Source organism: Eublepharis macularius, chromosome 13 (assembly GCF_028583425.1).
Source record: "Eublepharis macularius isolate TG4126 chromosome 13, MPM_Emac_v1.0, whole genome shotgun sequence".
Classification (NCBI taxonomy): Eukaryota; Metazoa; Chordata; class Lepidosauria; order Squamata; family Eublepharidae; genus Eublepharis; species Eublepharis macularius.
Window position 1 is genome coordinate 55,522,250 of NC_072802.1, and position 16,862 is coordinate 55,539,111.

The following is a 16,862-nucleotide window of genomic DNA, read 5'->3' on the forward strand; positions in this document are numbered from 1 at the left end:
GAGGAGATCTTAGTGGGAATAACACATTACATCCAGACGAATCTAAAAGTTTTTTCCCTTTTCTTTTCCAAATGCAGCTGCTTGAATTGCATTTTCAAGGGCGGTGAGGGGGGGACTCATTAACCCTCCTCAATGAAAATCAACACTTCTGAGCCACATTCAGCCCCTTTTAAAAAGTCTTGATAGTATTGATTTGAATATTTGGAGCTGGCAACCCAAAAGGTAGAGGTGCGAAGTATCTGCAGAGTTGGTAGCTAAGGAGGATGTGGAACAACAAGTTTAAGGAGGACAAAAAGAAAGCTTGCAGTTTCTATTCAGAGTAGGGAAGAGTTCAATAATAGCAGCTTAAAAAGGAGGAGTTTGGGAAGGCTGAACATGGAAAGGAGTTCAGTTCTTAACACAGAAGGCTCTCAAGTTCCTATACAGAGTTATAAAAGCTCAGCAGAGACCAGGGAAGCAAGAGCTCTTGATAAGTGAAAGCCTGCCTGAGAGTAACAGCCTGCTTGACCTCTTTTGGATCTCCAAACAACATGGCTGTTCCCATGCAACTTACCGGCCTCCAGAGCGTTGCGCAAAACACATGGAAGATAGTGTCTTCTCGCGTGAAATCGCGCCAGGAAGATGCGATGTCGCACAAAACTCCTGGATGATAGCATTTTCCTGGTGCAATTTCACACGAGAAGCCACTATCTTCCGTGTATTTTGCGCAACGCTCCAGAGGCCGGTAAGTCGTGTGGAAATGGCCCATATTTCATGGGAGACCTTTGACTCACTGGATCACCTGACAGAGCCAGTTTGGTGCAGTGGTTAAGAGCAGCGGGACTCTGATCTGAGAAGCCAGGTTTGATTCCCCACTCCTCCACTTGAAGCCAGCTGGGTGGCCTTGGGTCAGTCACAGCTCTCTCAGAGCTCTCTCAGTCCCACTCACCTCACAGGGAGTTTGTTGTGGGGATAATAATGGCATTCTTTGTAAACTGCTCTGAGTGGGTGTTGTCCTGAAGGGCAGTATATAAATTGAATGTTGTTGTTGTTGATGTTGTTATATGTTCACTTGCTTTTCCTTTTCAGTGGTATAGTGGTCACAGTAGAAGAGCCCAGAGTGGTAAGCCACAGTACTGCAGTCCAAGCTCTGCTCACGACCTGAGTTCGATCCTGGCGGAAGCCGGGTTCAAGTCGCCAGCTCAAGGTTGACTCAGCCTTCCATACTTCCGAGGTTGGTAAAATGAGTACCCAGTTTCCTGGGGGTAAAGTGTAGATGACTGGGGAAGGCGATGGCAAACCACCCCGTAACAAAAGTCTGTCAAGAAAACATCATGATGAGATGTCCCCCCATGGGTCAGTAATGACTCGGTGCTTGCACCTTTACCTTTACCTAGTGGTCACAGTGTCAGATTAGGATGTAGGAGACCCAGGTTCGAATCCCCACTTTGCCAAGGAAGCTCACTAGGAGACTTTGGGCTAGTCACACACTCTCAGCCCAGCCTACCTCACAGGGTTGTTGTGAGGATGAAATGCAGAAAAGACGACTGCTGTAAGCCGTTTTGAGCCCCCATTGAGGAAAAAGCAGGATATAAATGGAGCAAATAAATGAATCATAAAATGCAACGATGGTGGAAGCTACTAGTTCGCTCATAGTAGCAATTGCCTCTGTGTGTTTCTTAACCTTTTCTCCCAGAGCCTGGGGAGGGCAGGATTTAGGGAAGGACCTCAGTGGGGTATAATGCCACAGAGTCCACCCTCCAGAGCCATCATTTTCTCTAGGGGAACTGATCTTTGTCATCTGGAAATGAAGTTATCGTTCCTAGAGATTTCCAGGCCACCAGGAGGCTGGCAACCCTAGCCGTGTTCCCTCTCCCATCGTCAAGGGTGGAGTAGGGAACTGAACACATTCACATGGGAGGAAGCAATCCTGCCCCTGGACTGTGTCGGGATTTATATGAGACAGAAGTTGAAACAAGGCGTGTTGGCCAATGGAAAATCCAAAACGTATCTTTTTATTAGGGACAATCAAAATTACACAAAGCATTGTGGAGGCTTTCGAGCACATGCAATTGCCAAGCAATGTAGATCTTCTAGAAGTGGGGAGACGTAACCTCTCCAATTCACACAAGTGAGCAATTACACTGCTGTGTTCTGAACCAGAGATAAGAGATATATGAATTCCCCCATTCCATCATGTGCCCAGTAGCCAACTGCACAGCATGCCAGTCAGAAGTGCCATCTGTCTCTGGGGTGGACTGATTGCCCTCCCAATCTATGTAGCCTTCTATAATTGACCCCAGAACTGTAGATGGCTGTCTTTACAATTGTGGTTTGTTTGGAGCATTTTTATCTGCTTGGAATCTTTTCCAAATTACTGCTTTTATTGTCTAGTTGGGGTATTCACAGTTTTACTGTTTGCTATTGCTTTTTATTACTGCTGCCTTCATTTTTATAGATCTTTCTTGTATGGTTTGTGTTTTCTGCTTTGTAAGCTTACCTGGATGTGGAGAAGGACAGAATGGAAGCACATTATGTCAATGGATAAGTAAATGCTGAATGTCCACAAGCTAGATGGAGGAGGCGTCTTCAGGCTTTGGTCTGATCAAACTCCTGGGTATATTGTTACAGCAAACAAAGAGCCTCGTTTGGAGATTGATGTTTTCTGCGTGAACCTTTCCTCAAAGGTAGAGGATAGATTTTTCTTCTACATTGTTTCAGCCTCTTCGCAGGTTCTCTCATCTTTATATAGCACAGTTTGGCAGAGAAACCAACTGCGCAACATTTCCCTTCTAGCTGTTGGGGCGGGGGAGAGAGTGGGGAACCCTCCGGGCTAAGAAAATGCCTGTGCATAGGAACAGGGTCAAGAAAGGACTTTAAAAAAGAGAGTTTCAAGCTGAGTTGTTTGAATCTGGAGAGAACAGGTGTTAAAGGGCGTTAAGAAGCTGGTAAGTTGAAAGAGGGAGGTTATAGCTCAGTTGTGGAGTACCTGCCGTATGTGGAAGATCATAATTGCAGTCCCTGGCCGGGGCCGTATTATTCATAAAGCTGACTACGCTGAAGCCTAGAGGCCCTGCAGGGACTAGGGGGCCCATCATTTTTTTTTGCTGAGGCACTGTTACCTGTGACCTAGGGCTCCAACAGTTAAAGGCACTTTGCACTCTGCACTGTAGCAATATTTGTACATATGTATTTATCCACATATATACTCTCATAAGTATACTATATCCTACTATATAATTCTGTAAGCGTGTTTCGGACGATGCACATTTTTTTCCTGCACATGCGCACATGTGGAGATAAAAAGCGCGTCTCAGCAGCACGCTTTGCCTTCTGCTTCCTCGGAGGCTGCTCTGTACGCCCCTCTCCAGCAGCGGGCAGAGTGCCCCAAGCAGTGGACTTCCAGGAAGAGCTGCTGAGCGGGAGGCTCCGGCACGGGCCCCTCAGAAGCCTCGCAAGCGGCGGCGCTGCCCCTGCAAGCAAGGAGTCTGGGACCTTGTGGTGCTTTAGGTTGCTGGGCCTCAGCGGGAGGCCGGGGGAGGCCCGAAGCAACAGAGCTGGGACTTGTCAGTGCTCCCGGGAGGGCAGTGCAGCCTCGGAAGTGGAGACAGAGTGGCATGCCACCCCTCTCCCAGCAAGTGCTGCCGGGCCCCAGCATGAGAAGCAGGCAGCCTGCACCTCCCTGAGCCCACCACACCCTGCAGGTGCTCCAGCAGGCCACCAGGTTGCCAGCTGCAGGATGGAAAACTCCTGGAGATTTGGGGGAGTGGGGCCTGGAGAGGGTGGGGTTTGAGGAGAAGAGGGACCTCAGCAGAGTATAATGACATAGTCTGCCTTATAAAATAGCCATTTTCTCCAGGAAAACGGCTCTCCATGGCCTGGAGATCCAGCCACCACCTGAAGGTTGGCAAGCCTACAAGGTGACACTTCCCTCCCTCACTAGCACTCAGCAGGGTTCCAGTCAGCTTACATATGTAGCCCAGTTCCCGCTCATTTCTCCAAAGCTCCCCTTGAGCTGCATACACTGGGGCTGGGGGTGGGGGGATGTACTAAAAGAAATGACAGGATGGCCCATTGGAAATAATGAGAGAGGCTTGAAGGTCCTTTGGAGAGAATGGGAGCCAGAAATGCCAATTGCTACTCCCAGGGGTTGTCATTCCACTCTGGGGGCTGTCATTCCAGTCCCAGAATAGTCTATCTGGGGCCAGAGACCTTAATGGAAAATCCATTCCACATTTTTTTTAACTTTTATTGTGCTGTAATGTAGTTCATTGGAACCTGTGCAAGTAAATTGGCATTTGTTGCTCCCATTCTCTCCAATGGGCCTTCAAGCCTCTCCCATTAATTCCAGCATCGTTCATTTTAGTACATCCCCATACTGGGACCCAATGACAGCTCAGCTGCAGAAGAGCCAGGCCAAAGGGGCTGCTTCCCTCCCCAACTCTGGGGCAGCCAGAGCTTGAGACTTGCATGGAGTCGAGCAGAGGGGCCCTGGGTAAAGGGGCCAAGAGGGACCACAAAACTCATTAAAAATTGAGGGGCCATAGACTCCGCTGCTATTGCTATTCAGTATGATCCTATTGGGAAGTTCCTGTATTGTTTAATACATAGAATCAGTTGTGTTCTGTTTCAAAATTTCTTCAGCTCTTTTGTGGATCTCTGCAGGGTTTTAAAATCTGCCCAAACATGCATTACATGTTTTATTTAAATGGTGTTTAATATTGACTGCATTGACCCACACTGTGTAATCTGCCTTGAGTCCCAGTGAGAAAGGTGGACTACAAATATCCTACTATATAAAAGGCAAGCCGTATCAGGCCGGTATAAGGCACAAGAATGTTGCTGGTGCCCCAGAGTGCTCCTGTGCTCTGAACCAGTCTGATTTCTACCTGTTTGAGACCAAATCAGGCTGGTGCAGAGCAACATGCCCTCACAAGGCCCAGATAGAGCCCGTTGTATTGTTAAACACAACGAGCTTTGTTGCCAGCCATGTGACCATTTTCTCCTAGGGCAACCCACTGAGTGCCACCACCTCTTTTCCCAGAAAAAAAGCCCTGACATTAATGAATTCACTTTGGCAAGGAAAACCTAAAACCAGCCAGCAAAAGTGGGGGAGGGAACTTCTCCATGCAATCCATCATATACTGTTTGCATAACACAGAAGGAGGAAGCCCCACCAGACAGGCTGGGGGTTGCCTCAGGAAGCAGCTGAGGTGATTCGGCACGAGGAAGCCTCCGGAGGGGCAACCCTTTCTATGGAAGGCTGTGTCCACACCTGGGGGCTGGGAGCAAAGAGGGAAAAGGAATGCAGGAAGGTTACTTTTGAGGGCCTCAGCCTGCCAAGTTGTCAGGATTCAAGAACGTTACTGTTCAACATGTATCTGAATAAATGGTTTCCAAGAATCCTTTGGGCATTGTATTCTGCAGCCTCCTGAAGGTCTATTACAAGCATTTTAACAGAACATGGAGGAAGCTCTGACTCTCAAAAGCTTACACTCTGAAAATCTGGTTGGTCTCTGAGGTGCCACTGGACATATCCTGCTGTTCTACTGCAGACCAACATGGCTACACACCTAAAACTGGCCTCAGAAGGAAAGTGAGGTATAATTTTATAATTATTTTATTCAATCAATGTATTATTTGCTTTATTTATCCCCTGCCTTTCTCTTTAATGGGCACCCAAAGTGACTTACTCTTCCATTTTATCTTAATAAAAACCGTTTGGGGCCCATATTGGCCCACTGTGAAGCATGAGAGCACTTCCGGCCCCTACGCGATGAATGCCAGGTGCCCCCCCTCCCACCAAGAGGATAAAGGGACCTGGCAACCCTATCTCTATACCACACTGGCTGTATCTGTCTAATAGTAAAGTGGGTGATATGTGCCAATCATGAAAGCCAGACAGGATATAAGGACTCCTCAGGAGGACTTCCCAAGTGTGTAGAAAAAATAAGACTTTGAAAATTAAATAAAAAAGGAAAGCCCCCCCCCCCACGACAGCCTACTGCAGACTAAGCATGGATAAACAACTGGAAGCTACACATGGCATGCTATTTTTTGTATATGGTAACAGCAATGAGACTATTATATGCTCAAAAATGGAAAATTACAACATTACCTACAGTAGAAGATTTGTTAGAAAAAATGATGAACTATGCCAAGATGGCTAAGTTGACATCTTTAATTAGGGATCAGATATTAGATAATTATTCCAGCATTTGGAAACCCCCTATTGACTTTTTTTTTTGCAAGAAACAGAAAGAAATGAACTAATGATCTGTGTTTTTGAAGATTGGGGAGAAGGAAGGAATGTATGGATGGAAAGGGAAAGTGGTTACCTATGGTACCTTTGAAGTTGGTATATAATATGTAATGTTGTCACACCTTTTCAAATAGAAAATTTGGCATGTATTCCTATCTATATAAGTTTTTTCTTTTTTATGCTATTTTTATTTTTATTTTTTCTTTCCTTTTTTGTCTGTATGTTCTTATCTAACTTTAAAACTTTAATAAAATTCTATTTAAAAAAGAAACTTCCTAAAGAAACATTGTTGCTGTAACGAAATTACTAAGTAACACACCTCTCATTATTAAGAACCAAGAATATATGAAAAAAAGCTTCAAGGATACTATTTTGCCTCTTACACAAAGTGTATTCTGCAATACCGACAAAATTTTACCTCCGCATTTCCATTCCCTGACTACACTTACTCAATCTCTGCCTATTAAATAAATTGGTTATTTTTTTATGAATGTTATACAGCCTCTAGTGCCATTTCCAAGCAAAAAAGGAAGAGGGCTCTTGCTTTTCCTCATCAAGTTCCTGGGCTGGGCTAAAAGCCAAAATTATATCTGTGTGTCTGGGTGAGAGAGACTTTCTAAATCACAAATATTAACACGCTACTCAGGGCTGCTCAGTCCATGCAGGGAAACTGAATTTTGGAGGGAAAATATGCCTCACAATAGGGAGAGTGAAGGGAGGTCCCATCATAGAGGGCCACCCACAAACAAGGCAGGTATTTCTACACACACATAAAGGATTCCCTAGGTATACAGAAAAATCATTAATTTGTAAATGAATAAAAATGATCCTACTCTATCCCTATAAACCCATCCTAATGAGGATTGAGCATGCTCATTGCTTCTAGGCGCCATGGAATGGTGAGGGAAGTCCATCAGTTTGGTGTAGTGGTTAGGAGCAGCAGGACTCTAATCTGGAGAACCGGGTTTGATTCCTCACTCCTCCACTTGAAGCCAGTTGGATGACCTTGGGTTAGTCACAGCTTTCCGGAGCTCTCTCAGCCCCACCCACCTCACAGGTAATTGTTATGGGGATAATAATAACATATTTTGTAAACTGTTCTGAGCGGGTGTTAAATTGTCCTGAAGGGCACTATATAAATGTGAATGTTGTTGTTTTTGTTGTTGTTATCATTAGTTATCCTCTGAGGCAATGTGAAAGAACATTACTTAAGACTCTAGAAAGCTGCTGCAGTTTGACCTTGATGGACCAAAGGACTGATCCAGTATCAGGCAGCTTCAGGTGTTCGACTGTCAGCTGCCTTGGGGGCACTGAGTGGGCAGAAAGGCAGGATATAAATGTTGTAAATAAATAAATAAATTCCTTAAAAATAAATTTAAAAAGAAAAATGGCTGAATATTGAACTGCCAAGTTGAGCAAATCAACCTGAACTTTGGTGAATGTGTCTGGGGCGGGGGGGGTGGCGGGGGGGTGAGATATGGTTTGGCTTGTAACTGGGGTGACTCTTCCAAACTAGGATGGCGCCTTTCTGACCTCTCTCCCAAATTGCAAAACCCTTCTTCCTCTCTAATTTCAAGCTCTGCTGTTCCTTCACTCTTCTCAGGGCACTTTCTGGAACTGGGTGTGAGAAATTCAGCCTGGAACAGCAACGCAGCAATGCACACCCAAGTCCTTATGCTTTGCGCACAGAGGAAAGTGAACAACGGAAACGGCCCACTCCTAGAGAGGCTTGCCAGTTCCTCTCCTTGAGGAGGTGCCCTGCTTCTTGCAGAGGCTCCCTTGATAAGGAAACAGGATCTCTCTCTGCAGGGTGGGAAGTTGGAAACCGATACCCAGCACAACCGGAATCTCTCTGGAAGTTAATGAGGCCACACTGAGGGGAGAGACTGCAAAATGAAGGCCTGTTCCTTCCCCAGCAGCACAGCTGAGTTCCCTGGAATAGAAATATGCAAATGTGAGCAGGTGTGCGCAGGAATTTATTTTATTTATTTCATATTTGTATTCCGCCCTCTCCGCGAGCGGGCTCAGGGCGGATAACAACATATTAAAAATACAATTAAAAATTTGTGTTCATTAAAAACAACACATTTAAAACAGGATGGTGGACAGCCTTCACAGGGAGGGTTAAGATTTATACACCCCTTTTATACACCCCTTGCGGCCATACCCAAATAATGCTAAATCTTGGAACAAGGGTTTAAGAAATAATGATCTGGCTGGATAAAACTGATCTGTATCATCTGGCATCCTGTTTCCAATAGTGGACAGCTAGGAAGCTCAAATTCTGGGAAACTTCAGAAGAGAATAATACTCTCCTCCTGTTTGTCCATAATGTCTAGTACTCAGATGTACATTGCCTCCGAACATGGGGGTTCCATCCAGCTATTCTGGCTAGCTGATAAACTCATCTTAAGTATTTTTTACTTATTTCTTTAAAATGATGCATGCTGCTGTGAACTTGGGGAAGGTGCAGGATGTATGTTCTTAAAAAGTAACTAAAATAATCGTATCTTGCAGCAGTGAGTTCTGTAAGCTTCATTTTTTCCCCGTCCTCTCATTTAAACCTACTGCTGGTCAATTTCATAGGATGCCCCAAGTGCTGATATTATAAGAGAGATGCACAAAGAGTGTAATGTAAGAGTCAAGAATCTGATCAATGACTCCGAAAATCATTGTCTCTGACACAGACTCACACAACAGTGTTTGGTAAGTCATTCTCTGCCATACCCTCCCGATTTTCAATTTTCACCTTACAAAGTCATTGTAAAGATAAACAGGGTAATGTATGTACAGTATAAACACTAAATAAATGCTGGTTTTTTTTAAAAAAAAAGTTATCTCAAGCAACCCTTGACATCTAGCTGGCTTCTGGCCAAGCAACAAGTTTCATCCTGAACAGCTGCTGCTTCAGGTAAGAGATCTGCAACAATTCATACATAGCACCTCTGTGACCTTAACTGGTTTTTGAACCTTGAAACAATGAACTACCACACATGCTCATTTAAATCAGAGGCCAATCTCTCTGCAGTGCTTGGAAGGCCTCCCCTTCTGCCTGAAGTGCCCTCCGGGGTGCTTATAACTTCTGCAGCACTTGTAATCTGCAAACATTTGACAGTCTTTGGTGCATTCACCCACACGGGTTGCTGTGGTGGTGGTGAAAAGTGCCAGTGCAGCTGACTTATGGTAACATCCTAGGGTTTTCAAGGTAAGAGATGAATAGAGGCAGTTTGCCATTGCCTGCCTCTGCACAGCAACCTTGACTTCTTCTGTGGTTTCCCATCCATGTACTAACCAGGGCTGACTCTGCTTAGCTTCTGCGATCAGACAAGATCGTCCCAGCCTGGGTCAGCCAGGTCAGGGCAAGCTGCTCTTATCAGTCCCATTTTATGGCTGGAATGCTGTGGCTGAGAGGCAGGGAGTTATTTTCACAGTTTAAATTACCTTTGAATCACAGAGTTGGAAGGTGACCTTGGAGGTCACTAAGCCAACCTCCCCCGCACTCAATGCAAGAACAGCACCCCTTACAGATGGCCACCCAGCCTTTGCTTAAAGAATTCCACTGAAAGAGGTGTTTACTACCTCCCAAGGCAGTCTGAACCTCTTTACATTAACCTCGGAGATGTATTAATGCATGTAGGAGGAAGGACATTGGTAAAGGAAGTGAACATTCTGACCAATGCCAGTTAGTACATCTTGATTATTTCAGCTTGTCTAATGCCACTCACTGACAAAGCTGGACCTCTGGTCCAAGCAGAACTGTTCACATCGAAGACATGCCTAGGCTGGTTCCCCATAAAAATTAAGCAGCCTAATGGCCAAGAACCATTCCGACTGGGGAAGCGGAAGAAAGAGCTACATCTGGAACTCTGCCTGAAGCAAGCCCCAGCCTCTGGAAGCTCCTCAGCATTGCCAGCCCAAATGCAAACAAGGGTTTTCTGGAAGTAACACAGAACTGTCAGTACCAGAAACAAAGAAGATCTAGCGTCCAACCCGGAGCCCTCAAAAGTGGGTAAATGCCCAGATGCCAGTCTCAAGCCAAACTGGGCCCCAGAGCTCTTGGGAACTGTAGTTCCCCAAGGTATTGTATGACTGCAGGTTGGGTTGGTGTACTCCCAACTTGATTCATGTCACATGTGCTGCGTAGTTTGGCCATAAGGCCACCCAGTAAATTCATGGTGGAGGCCAATTTCAACCAGGAGATGCTGGGATTCACAGCTCAGACTTTTAGCTCCTGTGCTATACTGGCTCCCTCCACTGGTGGCCCATCAGCAAAATGAACAGTTGCAAAGAAAACCAACAAGTGTGCAGAAGCCAGCACTGCCAACGGGTGATATGATTCCACCGGTTCTCCACCTGAGGAAAGGTCGCCCTCCGCACACACTTGAAAGTCAGATGCCTACCTGGTCCTTCTCAGAAGAGGGGTTGCTCACAATGGCAGAAGTGTCAGCCTTTCCCCAGTGGTCACTAATGACTCGGTCATTCTCCATCCCCGCTGGCAGCGACTTCAGAGACTTCCGGTCTGCTTCCCTGAAACTGGAAGAGAGGAGAAGGTTAATCAGCAGGTGGTAGAACCTGGCCAGTATATGGTTGAGGATCATCAATGGATTGCAAGGCCTTGCCAATGGAGTTGCCAAAATTTTGTGCTTGCTCCCCTCCCTTGGAAGTGATCCCATGCACGCCACCAGATAAGGTAGAAAAAGCCAGCATCCCAGTAACTAAAAGGAGCCTCGAAAAACATTGTGAGCTTCATAAATATCATTTGGGCATGCATAAATGAACTGCTTCAGAAGCACCACAATTCACACACCCATGTGCTACAAGGCACCAAGTCCGTGGGAACTTTTGTGAGAGAACTTCTAACCAGCCCCAGGCCGTTCTGTTGTGGGTTCTCAGGCACGGTCACGCTCAGCAACAGGTGCGTCCATTCTTTATTTCCCCACCTATGCAATTGCAGGGAGCTATGCAACACAGTGGGATGTATGCCAGAAGCAGAGGCAATTCCTCCTGACTTGCTTGCTCCCCCCAGTACCTTTCAGCATCCCTTTCCAATCCAGAATGGCCATATCCAGTACGAATTCAAGTGCAAAGCTGACCTGTTTTAGGCATCTGGAAACTCAGCTCAAGCAGATATGCTGCCACGGCCTCCAGCTTGCTGTGACCTCCAGGTAAGAAAGTCTCAAGCTTTTCATACCTCTGGTTCCCCCACAAAAGCTGAACACTTTCAAGAAAAGTTTGGGGCCAGAGGGGAGGGAACTTGGCCCAATTGCAACGCAGTAATGAATCACCCGAGCACTCGCTGGAGTAACAACAATGGGAAATTCATAACATAAACAAGCCCCAACCCTAAAAAATACCAGGAAATGAAAGTCCTTAAAACAGTAATGATTTAGGGATGTGGGCGGAGCAGTGCACTTCCCAGCTTCTCATCTGGAGTACAATGTATCCTAAGATAGGACAGAGAACCCATGAAGATTCCTGGCTCCAGCAAGCTGAGGATTGTCTAGAAGAGATGTGCTTTCCTGGTAGACAGTGTGTTAGTTACACAGTTGTTATGTGCAGCAGCATCTGAGGAAGTGCCCTTCGGAATCAGAGCAAGGGTTCGATAGTCCAGCACCTTGTCTTCTAGAGGTGCTAACCCCATGTCCCTGGGCACCTACAAGCAAAGGTATATTGCCTCTGAGCATGGAGGTTGTGTAGCCATCTTAGCTAAAGGCTGCTGAAAAACCTTTCCTTCAATTAATTTGTCTAATCTGCTTTTAAAGCCTTCTGAGGATATGTGTGTATGTGTGCATGCATGATGTGCCCTGTTGGGGGCTGCATTGGGGCAAATAATAACCCCTTCAGGACCATCTAAAGCCAAGAAAATAGGGGGGGGAATCCAAGACCCCTCTTTCTGTGGATGATGGTCCTGATCTGAATTGGGTCTGTACATACATCACACACACACATAAATATGTACACAGTACTGCAAGGGAGTCTGGGATTATAGCTATTTCTAGCATGAAGGATGAGGATAGACACAATAGGAGAACGAGGAGTAGTTACAGGTGATCTAACAATTACTGACAAAGAAACGGCGAGAGATACATCCATTTTACTTTAAATTGCACACAGAATGCAAATTATAGCAATTAAGCCAAATGAGGTCCTCTTAACTATACATGGGAGCGGCAGATCCGTATGTTAGAATGCCCATCCGCTGCAAAGCTGTAAAGAGGGAAGAGAGTAGCGTTGCCAACCTCCAGGTGCAGCATACAGTTCTCCTAGAATCACAACTGCTCTCTGGACTAGAAAGATCTGTTTCCCTACAGGAAAAGGCAACTTTGGAGGCAAGACTCAATGGTATCACATCTCTACTGAGCTTCCTTCTCCTTCCCAAACGTTGCCTTCCCAAGGCACCACCTCCAAGCTTTCAGGACTCTGGCAACCCTAGTGGTGTAGGAAAGAGAGGGGGCAGTAAACATCTTCCTTATTTGCTGGTTTGCCCCTTGCAACGCCTCCTTCCGTACAGGCTCTAGAACTAAGACTAGCCAAAAGAAATCCAGAGAGTAGGGGGGGAAAGTCGCTGGCAGGATTTAACACACCCTGTTTCATCTGCTCCTCTTTTCCTTTAAATGACCCCTTAGTTTCGCTATACAGGTCTATGGTATGGACCACGTGCTAAAACATGGGCTGCAGCATCTCTTCATCTAGTGAGGTACACGCCAGTTGCTTTTAAAGAATCTGGTGGCATGTTTTCTGAAGCCCATATGCACTTCTCCTGCAACCCAGAAATCACAAATTAATCATCAGAAGTCATTCAAGTCTGTATATTTTTGGGGGGGGGGGGGTTGTCACAAATGTCATAACAACACTACAATAGTCAGAATGTCCAAAAGTCACTACACACTCGCTGAACTGCAAGACCCACATTTGAAGATAGGGAATTTCCAACTCAATTGCTTTCCGACACAGTTGTTGCTCCAGGTGCCTTCTCTTGAGAAAATGCATGCATCATGGGCTGACTGGATTTTTCCAGTATTGGCAGCAATATTTTGGTTTCCAAGAATATGCAGTCTGCCCCCAGCTTCCACTTCTACCAATGCGTTTATTTGCATTTGTATGAATTGATCTTTCAGTTGGGTTTATTTACAACCCACCTTCCATTATATTACCAACACTACAAGAACAAAAAAACCCAACCCAGAACCTTGCTGTAGTTGTATATGACGGCCTCACAATTCTTTTAATGCAGAACTTGACTCTCATGTTCCTGAGCATTGTTTTGCACATGTGCTCCTGCACAGTGCACTACACAAAAAGAATCTTCTTACATCTGTATGTATAATCACATCAAGACTTGGCAGCATTTTATCACTGTGCATGTGTGCATCAGTATCCGAGAAGAACAAAGATGCACAGGAAATTAAGGAACTGTAGAAAACTGCACGCACAGCACCTTAGTACAAAATGCATTTTTTTTAAATGAAGGATTCCTAATGCATTGATTCTAATTCAGAAACATGACCAGGAACTTAAAAACGCAGGGAGAAATTCAGATGAGAATTCTGGAAGTGTCCTGTCCCAAGTGAACCTTATATGTATGTGAGTGCTGTCAAGTTGCAATCAACTTATGGCAATCTCAGCAAAGGGATTTCAAGGCAAGTGAGCAGCAGAGGTGATTTGCCATAGCCTTCTTCTGCAAAGTCTTCCTTGGTGGTAGACCTGCTTGGCTTCCAAGATCCGACAAGATTGAGCTATACTGTGCCATTAACAGCTAGCAGGAAATGCTCCTGCAAGCTCCATTTTGGAATTCTTGCTAGAGAAAACATCTATCCCTGCTTCCCAGCAACCCTAGCATGGAGCAAATCCCCACCACTGGAACTGCACTAAAGGAGCAGGAAAACCAAAAGACCTCTTTTGTCTTCCTTTGGCCCAGACCTCCATGCTGAAGGCAGCCATCTTGTTCTCTTCCTTTGGCCCAGACCTCCATGCTGAAGGCAGCCATCTTGTTGTCTTCCTTTGGCCCAGACCTCCATGCTGAAGGCAGCCATCTTGTTGTCTTCCTTTGGCCCAGATTTTTGAGCACCAGTGCCAAACGCAGAACGCAGCCCATTGTCAAAAACAGAGTCCTTCTTGTTCTAACTTTCGTCATGATTGCAGCATCCTCATTTGTTCTCCCAGTATTAAACAACTTCTACCTCACAGAAATTTACCCCTGCCCATTTTCAAGAATCAATCAAATGCCTTTCCACAGCAGGGGGTTGCTGCTGTTTCATTATATCAATATAGTTTAAAAAAAGGAAAAGAAAACTCAACATGCAAGCAATCACCAGTCTCACAGAAAACAGTACTTTTGGCACAAAGGCCTGCGTTTCGACCAGATCTCTCATTGTCTATTTTTAAGACCAAGTAAGCAATTAGTCTAAGCAGCAACTTTGATTGCATAAAGATTTCTCACAGCCAAGCTGCCAAACTTTTGTACAAAACCACTTTCAAAGGGGTTATTTATTTCATTTTTAATCCAAGGAGGTTGAGAGAGGCTGAGCTATAAACTACGTTGCCAGTTCAACAGCGTAATCGTAAATACAATTATTCCAGTTTAAGCCCATTTAAATCAATGGGCTTAGACTGGAGTAACTTTGCTTAGGACTGCACTGTAAATCTCTCCTCTCTCTGCCATATACTTATTAGGCGGGCTTAAGAGAGCCCTTTTCTCTCAACCTCACCACAATGTCTGTACAAGGGTGTTGAAAGAATACTGGATAGTGTATGGGAAGAGCATAGGGTTGCCATCCTCCAAGTAGTGGCTGGAGATCTCCCGGAATTACAACTGGTCTCCAGGCCACAGAGATCACCTGGAGAAAATGGCTACTTTTGGGGGTGGACTGTATGAAATTATGCCATGCCAAGGTCCGTTCCCTCCCCAAGCACCACTTTCTCCAAGTTTCTCCAAGTTTCACCCCCCAGATCTCCAGGAATTTCCCAACTTTGATCTGGCAACCCTAGAAGAGCACTATCTAAATTATTTAGTATTATTACTAAAGACGCACAAACGTTGTTGCCTTCTTTCATATTTGCTTACTGCCCTGTAAGGAAGGTTTCCTGTATCTCCCGTTTTATTAAAATATTGAGATAGAGAGCCAATGATTTGCATGAGGTGGGTCAGAGGCCAATGCCTGGAAGCTTTAGAAGGAACAAACAGGATGAAACGTGGCAAGTTGTGTAAGGTCAGGGATTGTGACTACCAGTTTCCACTGGTGGATTCTTCTTGCTGCTGCTAAGCTGGAGGATGGGAGGGGAAAAATGGCAGGGAACTGAGGGGATACTAGGCAGTGTCTTGACATGCTGATGTCACTTCTTGTGCATCCAGAAATGATGTCAGCACATCACTGGGGAGCCCCCCCCCCCCCAATAAGATAAGTCTCCTGCTGGGAGAGGGAGGGACCTGGCAACCCTATCACGACTGGACCTTTTGAGTCTAGGTGGGCCAGGGGACAGTGTTTGGTGGGTTAGGGGGTGGGATTAATAAGGAAAAAATGACACTCCCTCAGCTCTTGTTTAAAATTCCTAGTTTATTCAGAAAAATAAGAACAGCCCTGTAGGAACATAAAAATGCAAGAAAGGCAGTAAAACAATACAGACTCCATGGTTGTTGTGGGTTTTCCGGGCTGTATTGCCGTGGTCTTGGCATTGTAGTTCCTGACGTTTCGCCAGCAGCTGTGGCTGGCATCTTCAGAGGTGTAGCACCAAAAGACAGAGATCTCTCAGTGTCACAGTGTGGAAAAGATGTAGGTCATTTTTATCTACTCAGGAGGGGTGGGGTTGAGCTGAGTCATCCTGTAAGAGTTTCCCAGGGTGTGGAATGCTAATGGCGGGAGGCTTCACTGTATCCTGAGGAGGTTCTTTTGCATATGGATTGGTGTTTGATGTGCTAATCTTCTCTGCAGGGCTATTGTCGGGGATAGAATGTTTTGTTAGCCTGGTGTTTTTCAGAACTGGAAACCATGCTCTGTTCATTCTTAAGGTTTCTTCTTTCCTGTTGAAGTTTTGCTTATGCTTGTGAATTTCAATGGCTTCCCTGTGCAGTCTGACAAAGTAGTTGGAAGTGTTGTCCAGTATTTTGGTGTCCTGGAATAAGATACTGTGCCCTGTTTGAGTTAGGCTATGTTCAGCCACTGCTGATTTTTCAGGTTGTCCAAGTCTGCAGTGTCTTTCATGTTCTTTTATTCTTGTCTGGATGCTACGCTTTGTGGTCCCGATGTAAACTTGTCCACAGCTGCAGGGTATACGGTATACTCCTGCAGAGGTGAGGGGGTCTCTACTGTCTTTTGCTGATCATAGCATCTGTTGTATTTTTCAGGTGGGTCTGAATACTGCTTGAAGGTTATGCTTTTTCATAAGCTTTCCCATCTGATCAGTAATTCCTTTGATATATGGCAAAAACACTTTTCCTGTAGGAGACTGTTTTTCCTTGGTTGTTTGATTCATCCTGGGTTTGATTGCTCTTCAGATTTCATTTCTGGCTCCTCCTGATGTTTCTTCTTAAGGTTGCCAACTCTGGGTGGGGAAATTTCTGGACAGTTGGGGATGGAGCCTGGGGAGGAGAGGCACCTCCGTGGGGTATAATGCTATAAAGTCC

The 16,862-nt window shown here is 45.4% G+C and overlaps 1 protein-coding gene across 1 annotated transcript in view; it reads right to left on the reverse strand.

The window, feature by feature from the left end:
• NOS1 (nitric oxide synthase 1) overlaps positions 1-16,862 on the reverse strand; it is an 85,364-nt gene that overhangs the window by 43,844 nt on the left and 24,658 nt on the right. Inside the window, exon 2 of the mRNA XM_054996147.1 lies at positions 10,642-10,774. Within this exon, the coding sequence (XP_054852122.1) occupies positions 10,642-10,774 (133 nt within the window). The remainder of the gene's footprint in view (positions 1-10,641; positions 10,775-16,862) is intronic.